The following is a 10476-nucleotide window of genomic DNA, read 5'->3' on the forward strand; positions in this document are numbered from 1 at the left end:
GGACAGGCTGAGCTCTGAGTATGGCGTCCAGGACACCTCCCTCCCCCGTCGGGGGTTGGCTTATGAGCGTGAGTGGTCAGGGCTAGCTGGGCCCAAGCAGAGAACGTGGGCTGGGAAGGGGATGTTCTTGGGAAGGTCTTAGCGGGTTTCCGTGGGCGCCTGGGTCAGAGCTGTCAGTTGGTGCAGGAGCTGCACTGGGAACTGCTGGTCTGTCTGGGGCAGGTTCTGGGACCTGCTGGCCAGCCTTCCCCCCGTACATTGGCACCCGTCGCTGGCGGAACCTGTGTCGGCCAAATGCCTTCCGTGGAGAGATGGGAGGCTCAGTTATTGCCCGCTGATTTGCCGTTGCTGTGTTGGAGGCAGGAGGGAGGGCTGGAGACACAGGCCCACAGTGACCCCTTGCCCTAGTACCTCAGGCTTTGGACATCATCATAATCGCTGTCCTCTGAGGAGTCGCACCGAGGCTCACAGCTCCCTGGCGGCTGGGAGAGAGCCGGCCAGCCTGAAATAACCGACCCCGGAGTCAGCTCCTGTAGTTCATCCCTCCCTACCTCCATCACATAGCCACCAGTCATCCATGCATCCCTCTCCTTCCGTCCGCACAGCCGTCTAGTCTCCCTCCCTCCTTCCATGCCACGGCCATCTATCCTCCCGCCCTTCATCCCCACAGCTGTCAGTCATCTCTCCCTTCCTCTAAATCCATCATCCATCCTTTCCTCCCTCACTCCCTCCCTCCTTCCACCCCACAGCCATCTATCATCCTTCCCTACCTCCATCCCTACAGCCATCTATCATCCCTGCCTCCCTCCATCACCTCGGCTGCCTATCGTCCCTCCGTTCCTCCATCCCCACAGCCATGAGTCTGTCCCTCCCGCCCTCCATTACTTTCTCCATTCACCCCTCTCTCTCTCTGTTGGTCTCTATTTCTCTTTTGCAGTCTCTTTCTCAAGGGACTATAACCTCATCTGAATCGCGTTCTCTCACACGAGCACCCAGAATGAGCCTTAGTGGTGTTGGGAACTCCGCGCCCCAGCCAGCTCCCCAAGCACTAGGACTGTATCTTCCTCCCCAGGCTTCCTGCATCACCTCCTGTCCTCACCCGGGATGGAGGACGGGTTCCCTGGTGGGGCTCCCTGGTGCTCCCTGGTGTGGAAGTTCTCATACCATTCTCCGGATGAGGTGCTGGAGCTGTCAGCGCTGGCAGGCCCTGCTGGAGACAACACCAGGCACGTTCACCCTCCTGGTGCAGGGGGTGAGGCGCATTTCCAGGCTCCTGGAAGTGGAGTTGGGACGACTATCCTTGCTGGGAATAGGCTCTCCAAACAGCCTTCTCAGGCCAGACCAAGACATCAGCCCTAACGTCCCCAGAGAAGAGGTCCCCACCGCAGGTCAGGATGCCGTCAGAGGCCTTAACGGCCCATGTGGGACCTTTCTCTGTCCCGCCAATTACCGAGAAGGGGGAGGCTCTGTGGAGGCCTTTCTCCTGGAGATTGTGAGGGAAGGAGCCCGGGTCTCCCTGCAGATGGAGATCACACTCCCTCCTGAGCAAGGGCCAGGTCCTGCAGGGGAAGGCCAGGGTCCAGCACAGATGGCGGCCCTGCTGGTAGGGTGGGTGTGGCATCATCGCTCCTAGGATGATCTTCCCTTCCACCAACACAAGGGGTTGGATTTTCCAGTCTTGGATCTCAGGCCTAGCCTGGACTTCCCTCCCCGCTAGGCCGGGGGAGGGGACAATGTGCTGGGAGATTGTTCCTCAAGGAATGGCTATGGGGTATCGAAGGCCAACGCTCAGAGACGGTCCCACCAGCTGTCAGAGCCCCATCTCGCTAACCTTGGAAGGAGAGCTGGGAGCCACCGTCGCCCTGGGCGGGAGGCGCTGGCGATAAGAGACTCTCAGCAGGAGGAGGGGCTGGGCTGCCCCACTGTTGCTGCCTGCTGGTGCTGTGGTTGTAGTAGTTGTCCTCTGAGGATGAACTGGACTCAGCGGGGGGCTCTGCAAGGGAAGCGGCCTCTCCGTCAGCGCAGCCTTCCCACGGGCCAACGCCAGCGGTGCCCAGGCCCGCCCAGCCCAGGGGGGCTACAGATCTACATGGAGCCCCTTGGAGCTGGATGGTGGATTTACAGTGCGACCCTGCCCGCCTAGCTCCAGTGCCTGGGTGTGGGGAGACCTGTTGCCCTGCCCCAGCAAGGGCCCCATCAGCACCAGAGCCCCCTGGCCTGCTCAGCTGGAGAGTCCGCTCCATCCCATGCACTGGGATAGACAGACAGACAGGCGGAGAGGCAAACACCAGGGGCGCTGATGGCCCGGCTCTAGTACTGCCCCTGCCCGCCCCAGCTGGGGCATTGGGGCCTCTTTCCTGGTACTGTCCTTCCTGTCTCCATCACCCCCCAGGCGGCAGTATCAGCTCTCACCCTCGTGGGGCCTCTGCTTCAGCTGGCCCCAGGGCTCTGGGCCCTCATTCAGTGCCTCCTGGCCAGGCGCCGGGGGGAAGGACTCGTCTGCTGCCCGGTGCCGAAGTGAATCTGCGAACAGAGGCCAAAGGGTTCCAGCAAACCTCACCCGGCCCAGCGTCACAGTGGGATGAGCCGGGAGATCACCGCTAACAGTGCTCCCTGAACTGACCCTCCCAACCAACCCTGTACCCTCTGATCCCAACCAACTCCTGTACCCCCTGAGTCCCCCCAGACTTCCCTAACCCCAACCAACTCCTGTATCCTGACCCCCTTAACTCCCCTAACCCCAACCAACCCTGTACCCCCTGATCCCAACCCACTCCTGTACCCCCTGACTCCCCCCAGACTTCCCTAACCCCAACCAACTCCTGTATCCTGACCCCCTTAACTCCCCTAACCCCAACCAACCCTGTACCCCCTGATCCCAACCCACTCCTGTACCTCCTGACTCCCCCCAGACTTCCCTAACACCAACCAATTCCTGTACCCCGACCCCCCTAACCCCAACCAACCCTGTACCTCCTGATCCCCCCAGACCCCAACTAACCCCTGTATCCCTGACGCCCTGGATCTCCCTGACTCCACCCTGTGCCCCCCTGACCGAACCAACCCCTGTACTCCCTAACCCCATCCCATGCCTCCTTAACCCTACCCTACCCCAGCCTGAGCCTCCTACCTATGTCCTCGCAGCCCGAAAGCTAATTCTATCCCACCCGTAAATCTGTGCTGTAACCACTAGCAGCTGAACTAACATAACCCTGTTTTAACCTGCGGACGCTGGGTTACCAGGGGGTTAGAGGCAGTTTGAAACCACTGGGAGGCCCAGCAGGGTGTGGGTCAGGATTGAGGAGCATCGGCAGAGCTGTGAGGTGGGGAGCCCGGGGCTGGGATAGCAGTGGCTTCAGGGCGGGATGGAGGGGCACTGGTGGAGCTGTGGGGCACAGGGCAGGGTGAGGGAGGCCAGGACCCCATGGGGAGGCAGAGGCCCTGGGCTGAGAGGAGCCTGTGGGATGGGGGGAGGAGGGATTGCTCACTGTAGAAGGTGGAGAGCGCCACGGGCGGCTTGCTGCTGAAATCATAGTGTTCGTAATCAGAATCAGAGTCCTCGGCGCCAGGCGCGGGCACGGCCAGCGGCTCTGCTAGGGGGAGCACGAAGGGAGCAGTTACGTGGGGGGACTGTCCAGAGCAGGGCCCCCAAGTGTGGGGCAGTGCCCTCCCAGAACCCCCCGGGGCTGTGCGGCCATGGCTCCCAGCCTGCGGCCCTCTGCGCCTTCGGGTGAAACAGAGCAGCTGGGAACGGGGCTAGCCCACCAGCAAGTGCCCCAGGTACCAAGGACCAGGAGCCCTGAGCCCCACACTCTGGCAGGACAGGAGGGGATGGCCAGGAAGGACTGAGAGAGACAAGGAGCAGAAAGATGTGGGGTGTAGGGGAGAGGGCGGGGCAGTGTGTGTGTGGGCGGGGCTGCGGAGGAGAGAGGAAGGTGGGGCAGGGGCAGAGATGTGTGGGAGGGGAAGATGGGGCAGGGGAGGCAGGCAGACAAGGGGAGAGGGCGGGGCAGTGTGTGTGTGGGCGGGGCTGCGGAGAAGAGCGGAAGGTGGGGCAGGGGCAGAGGCAGAGATGTGTGGGAGGGGAAGATGGGGCAGGGAAGTGGAGCAGGGGCACAGAGGTAGGGTGTGGGGGTGGGGGCTGTGGGGAAAGGGCTGAAGCGGGAGAGACAGTAGACCAAGCAGAGCAACAGCCGCTACCTTCTGCTTTGGGGGGGTGGGCGGCGACTTTCCTGTAGTCATTGGCACCTCCTGCAGGCATCTCCGGGCCCTGCACGCTGTGGTTCAGCAGGACCGGGGTGACTAATGAGGAAGAGGACACAGTGTGGGCTGCAAACAGAGAGGAAGAGAAGGGTTGCTCTGGGGAGGCCGTACAGGTCCTGGTGCAGCCGTGTCAGGCCCCCCACCCCATGCCGGGAGGGGGTCCCCGCTAGTCCAGCGTGCCCCGCGGTTCCTGGCTGGCCCTGTGCGCTGGCGTTGGGAACACTCCCTCTATCACGCTGGAGGCTGCCCCGGCACCGCTCGCTCTCCGCTCAGCAGGGAGCTAGTCTGCGGAGCGAGAGCCGTTTGGGCATTCGGGGCAGAAGAGCAGTGAAGCAATCCTGCGTGCCCTATGCCCTGGGCGGGGGGCCAGGGCCAGATCCGGGTGTAGATCAGTGCAGCCCCACTGACTCCGATGGAGCTGTGGCTGAGTGACACCAGCGGGGGAGCTGGCCCCGTTCCATGTCGCCCCATGGCTGGCCCCACCTCGGACCCATGCTTCGGCCTGGATGCAGCCCCTGTGATGTCACTCCCCCATGCAGAAAGGCCCGTCTAATGGCTCCCCCCAACTGGCACGGCCCCTCACTGCCCAGCCCCCCGAGTGCATAATCTTGCCCTGGCTAAGCCCCCCCTGTGCAGCAAAGCTACCGTGTTTCCTCTTCATCCTCAGCAGGGCGATGGTGAAGGCCAGCACAGTGACCAAGAGGAGAAGGCCCAGGACGACACAAATGAAGAGGAGAGTCCAGTCCGAGAGGGACTTAGCTTCCCTGCTCAGCGACCCAGCTGTGCCTGGCAATGGGGCGGTGGGAAGACAGATGGACAGACAGACAGAGCAAGTCAGAGAGGCACATGACAGAAGGGAACGGCCACTGGGGCTAGGCAGAGGGTCCCCTCCCTCCTGCTAGGTGCCCCCACTGACCTACGTGGAGTTCCCAGCACCGTGCAGGCCCTCAGCTTGAGAGCACTTTGGGGGCTGACCTAGGAGCCCCTTCCTGGCCCCTCTGAACGCAATGTGGGGGAGGTTGCTGGAGGGGTGGGAGGCCCAGCTCCTCAGAGCAATCCCTGCGGCCCTGATCCTGCCCGCTGTGCTGTGGGGCTCTGCTGGGGGGCACTGGGTAGGGGCAGAACGCCAGGCACGCTGACAGCAGTGACAAAGGAGATGCTCAAAGCCACGTCCCCAGCTCCTGGGGGATCCTGTTGAGGGGAGGGGGCCACTTGTCTGCTCCCTCTGGGAACGGGCGCCGCCAGAGGGGAGCTGCCCACGGTGCAGAGAGGCACGAGGCTGGCAAACATCTCTTCCTGCCCCAGCAGGGAGGGCTTGTCTCAGATTCAGTCCCCCCGAGAAAGACACCGCAGAAGGGATGGGACAATCAGCCCCCCAGACACTCACTTCTCCCGGCCAGGGGGTCACCTGGAGTTGTCATCTCCATCGGAGGCAGGTCCGACATGTTCAGCAAGCCCAGCGAGCCTGGGGGGCCACAGAGAGAGAGAGAGAAGGACAGTCAGCGGGGCAGGAGAGACAGACCCACTCCAGGGTGGGAGACAAAGACAGGCGGGGGCAGGGGAAGCACTGTGGAAACCTAGGCACCTCAATGGGGTGTCTGTACCCCCTGCACTGATCCTGACCCATGCCTGGGACAGTCCCTATGGATCCTGGGCACCATCAGCACCCACTCTGCAATCTCTCCACTGCCTCTCTGGGCCCTGGAATCTCCACCTAGCACATCACCTTCTCCTGCTTCTCCCCTCCATCCCACCCTCCCCTCGATCACCCCCCACGTCCGCCTCCTCCCCGCCCCTCTCCCGCCACCCCACCCATCCCACCAACCCCTGGATCACCCCCCACGTCCAATTCCTTCACTCCCTTCTCCTGCCGACCCACCATCCCCTGGATCACCCCGCACATCCACCTCCTTCCGTCCCCTCCCCCATTGCCCCACCTATCCTACCTGACCCCTGGGTCACCTCCCACATCCACCTCCTTTGACCCCCCCCCCCCCAACTGCCCGCCATCTCCTCGATCACTCCCCATATTTGCCTTCTTCACCCCCCTCTGCTGGCCTAATGGGTAGGGACTTGTCTCCCTAGAGAGCTAGCCTGAGCTGCTGAAGGGGGGGATGTACTTTTTCCTCCGGTGGGGCACAGGTTCGATCCCTGCTCAGATCTGTCTGTCTGGGGGTTCGGTACATGACAGTGGAGCTGTTGCACTTAGCAAGTGAGCATGAAGGACCCACTCCAGCCCGACCCCCCGGCTCGTTAGCGCGGTGCAGCGTTACCGTTACAGATCACGCCGGCGGCCTGCGACTGGTGGCACAGGTTCAAGTTGTTGTAGTGCCACCGGCACCAGGACAGTGAGGCCTCGGTCCCTTTGCACTGGTAGTTCAGCCTGCTCTGCTGCGTGTGGTTGAACCTCAGCCTGTGGAGAGAGACGCCGCACCCCAGCCAGCGGCACAGCACGTCCATCTCCTCCTTGTACCAGGTCCCGTCGCACACTGTGTTCCACACGCCCTGGTAATAGGCTTCTACCCGGCCGGCGCAAGCATCCTGGCCCCCCGACAGCCGCCAGTTCTGGTGCTCTGTGTGGTAATGGGGGGCAGGGGAGGGAGGGGCGGCAGGTCAGCAAAGAGGAGCAGCCTGGGGGTCCCCACCCTAATGCTATAGAGACACTAAGGAGCTGCCCGCGATGGAGGGTTTTAGATCCCAGCTGCACCTGGAGCCTTCTGGAGGTGGGAGGGATCTACTCCCTCCCCAAGCTGCCAGTGTTTAATATCACTGCCCATCCCAGACAGACAGACAAGACAGGAACAATCTACCAGACAGATGGACAGACAGGAGTGCTCCAGGTGACAGACAGACAGGAGCTCTCCATTGGATGGACAGACACCCCGGAGTACTCTGACAGACAGGAGTACTCCACCAGACAGACAGACAAGACTCCTCCAGTGGACAGACAGACAGACAGGAGCACTCCTTCAGATGGACAGATAGATGGGCAGATGCTCTCCATCAGGCAGACAGGAATCTTCCACTAGACAGAGACGGACTGGAGTGTTCCATCAGCCAGGCAGATGGACAGATAGACGGGGGTGCTTCACCAGACAGACAGAAGGACAAGTTCACTCTTCTGGATAGAGGGACAGACCTGAGCACACCACACCGGCATCTTCCTTATGGCCGCAGTCATGGCTCCTCTCAGCTGGACAGTCCCACAGGTGGGATTCGTTCCCAGCACAGCTCACCTCGTCCAGGTGAATGGGGCCCGTCCCTTTCTGGAAGAAGGAGGCTGCTGGAGCCTGGATGGCCCAGCCGCACTTCAGCTGCTGACATACCACCCTGGCGTCCTCTAGGTCCCAGTTGTCGTCACACACTGTGCCCCAGACACCGGCCTCCTCAAACTCCACCCGGCCCTCGCAGCAACTGGCGCCGCCAACCAGGCGCAGAGAACGGGAACCTGGGAAAGAGGGCAAAGGGGGAGTGAGTACAGCTGGGATAGGGGCTCTGGGAATGGCAGAGAGGGAAGGATAGGCACAGGGAGGGAGAGAGAAAGGATGGATTGATCTGGTCTTGATGGATGGATAGAGGGATGAAGGGATGATGGGTTGTGTATGTGGCTGGATCTGCTCTCAATGGCTGGCTGGCTGTGGTCTCAATGGCTGGCTGGCTGGCTGGATCCTTAGAGCGGATTTCAGTGAATGGGTGGGTGGATGTGGTCTCAGCTTCGTCAGTCATTCAATTATTTATCTGGAGTGTAGCATGCAGGGGCACTCACCTGGGATGCAGGGATGGAGCTCAGAGATGGAGGGGCCGGCTGGGCCCCTGAATGTTCTAACTTGCGAGGCGGGGAGGGGCAAGGCTGCCACGTGGGCCAGCAAGAGGCAGCTGGGAGGGCCAGGGTTTGGCCAATGGGCCGGGGCAGAGCTGGACTGGCCTCACCATGGAGTAGAGGTGGCTGATGAGGCTACAGCAGCAGCAGCAGGAGAGCTGCCAACATGCATGGCTGGATTCCCGTTGGGAGCTGCTGAGGGCTGGCCCGGACTCTATAGGACACGGCATGGGTCTGTTTCTTACCTGTGCAGGTGACGCTTGCCTGCCTCTTGCTACAGCACTGCTCGGTAAACGACACATTGCACTGGTTCCACGTACTCTCCGGACCCACACAGCGGATATGCAGGGAATGGCAGGGGCTCTGAGCAGACAGGGTGGCTTCCTTTGCAGATGCCGACCTGGGCGGGCACGCAGGGGATCTATCTGCTGCCTCCTTTGCCTCCCCACAGTGCAGTTGTCTGCAGACCATGTGGGAGGCATTCATGTCCCACGTTTCCTGGCAGACTGGCATCCATCTCCCATTGCGATGGACCTCCACGGCACCACTGCAGGGGCTGTTGCCATTCACCAAACGGACGGATCCCTCTCCTGAGAGGCCTGCAGGGCAGCACACGTGATTTCAGAGAGAATCCATGGGATGGGCCAAATGGGGTAGAGCTATATGGGACCCTGCGTCGTGGGGTGGTTGCCCATAAGGGCTGGGCACAGGGCAGCCCCAGAGGGGTGGCTGCCCATAAGGGCCGCCCTATGGAAGCTGGTGCAGAGATCTCCAGATGCAGCTAGTGGGAGCAGAGGGCGTCGGCTGTGTTAAGCAGCATGACTAACCCCGCGGCCAGGCTGAATTCTTTACAGGTGGGATAGGTGCGCCACACGTTGCCGCCCACGCTGCTTCCTTCCTCTTCAACCCAAATGTCACAGACGAGTGCGTGAGCACCCCCGGTGACCTCAAAAAAACAGCTCTGAGCTATGGCTGTGCGCCAGCTTGTGAGGAGTCCCGGAGAGATACAAGGAGTGCTAGGCGGCTGTCACACATAACCTGGGCACCCCTATCTTCCCTCCCTCCCTTGGCATCAGCGGCCACCATGTTACGGCCCATCCTAATCTGGGCACCCCCCATCTCCCAGTGCTGCTGGCGCCACTTACCCATCACAGCCTTAGCTCTATCTCCTCTCTCTGATAGTTTCAGCAATTCCTTCCGAGGCAGACCCAGTCTGGGCACTAAAGATCCAGGAGGTTACAGACAGAGTCTGTGTGCCCATCACCTTGAGTAAGGAACCCCCCCTTCGACTTTGCTGTCCCAAGTCCTGTCCCTTCTATATAGAGAGGGACTCATGGTGAGCACGAGGGGGTTTCCCCCTGCCTGCCCGCTGGATCCTCACCTGGCTCTGCAGACGTGTTCCCGTGCCCGCCGTGTGTGATGTTCCAGGGGACGGCAGGAGGTGTTGTCTTTGCCTGGACTGGAACAAAAATGGAAACGGTTAGAATGGAGTGAGATCTCTGTCACCTGGGCAACTACTGAGATCCAGAGAAGGAAATCACCCCAAGCAAACGTCTAGGCCTGGGCAGAGCGGTTCCGTTCCGGAGAAGCATCCCCAGACTCTGGAAGCTGATCTGAACCTGACGCCTGTTCTCCAGGCCACTCATCTAGGCTGGAGATAAAAGGAGAACAGACGCGCTAGCTGAGAGATCTAGGGGACCTCTGGCCAATATATGATTCCTAGCCATGGAAAGTGCTGAGGGATCTCTGGGCCATGAGCTATGCTGGAGTGATGCATGAGGTATAAAAGCCTGGATAGACAGATGGACAGACAGAATCGAGTGTGACAGAGTAGATAGCTGCGCATGTGGAGCCAGGATGAGGATATACAACACTGTAGCACATTAGTGTAGACACTCACCATGCTGATGGGAGGGGTTATCCCATTGCTGTAGTTTATCTATCTACTGAAGATACGGGAACTAGCTCAATGGAAAAATTCTTCCAATCGACCTAGCGCTTTCTCTACCAGGGGTTAGGTCAGCATAGCTACGTCTCTCAGGGGTGTGAAAAGTCCACAGCCCAGAGGGATGTAGCTATGCTGATGTATGTTTTCAGAGGCTGGTCATTTCCTTCTCATTCAATGGGAAGGGCCCACGCAACCAGGAAGGGTCGAGATCAAATAATACCAGGGGGGGACCCATCGACCTGACTGCATTGCTGATGAGCCCCGATTAGCTGGAGGACATATGAAGCCGTCAGATGATCCAGGGGAGCGCCTAAACGCCCCAGAACTACTGATAAGCTCCCAAGCTTCACCAGAGCACAAGCCTGTGAGGCCAAGGGGCTCTGGAGACCTAAAGCTGGAAATGTAGCCAGCCTTGGACTAGGTAACAGGAGTTTGGTTCATTAGG

At 60.6% G+C, this 10476-nt stretch overlaps 1 protein-coding gene across 1 annotated transcript; it reads right to left on the bottom strand.

Moving 5' to 3' along the window:
* Positions 1 to 13: 13 nt before the first annotated feature.
* On the bottom strand, positions 14 to 9525 carry CD6 (CD6 molecule). The gene is made up of 12 exons (XM_067541471.1): positions 9465 to 9525; positions 8329 to 8682; positions 7403 to 7711; positions 6537 to 6836; positions 5651 to 5728; positions 4909 to 5049; positions 4201 to 4329; positions 3489 to 3593; positions 2413 to 2523; positions 1832 to 1993; positions 1100 to 1207; positions 14 to 502 (listed from the first exon to the last, which is right to left on the bottom strand). The coding sequence occupies exons 2-12, from the start codon at positions 8594 to 8596 to the stop codon at positions 405 to 407; spliced, it is 1809 nt and encodes a 602-aa protein (XP_067397572.1). The 5' UTR covers positions 8597 to 8682; positions 9465 to 9525; the 3' UTR covers positions 14 to 404.
* Between the last annotated feature and the right edge of the window lie 951 nt (positions 9526 to 10476).

The sequence above is a fragment of the Emydura macquarii genome, unplaced genomic scaffold (assembly GCF_026122565.2).
Source record: "Emydura macquarii macquarii isolate MOO-44397 ecotype Brisbane River unplaced genomic scaffold, CSIRO-AGI_Emac_v2 contig_670, whole genome shotgun sequence".
NCBI lineage: Eukaryota > Metazoa > Chordata > Testudines > Chelidae > Emydura > Emydura macquarii.

Bases quoted from the DNA above. Each gene is read 5' to 3' on its own strand.
- CD6 (XM_067541471.1), bottom strand. From the start codon at position 8,596: ATGCCAGTCTGCCAGGAAACGTGGGACATGAATGCCTCCCACATGGTC. The intron at 7,712-8,328 runs GTAAGAAACAGA...CCTCTTTCCCAG, and splicing joins GGCAAGCGTCACCTGCACAG to GTTCCCGTTCTCTGCGCCTG. The intron at 4,330-4,908 runs GTAGCTTTGCTG...CTCTGTTTGCAG, and splicing joins GAGGATGAAGAGGAAACACG to CCCACACTGTGTCCTCTTCC.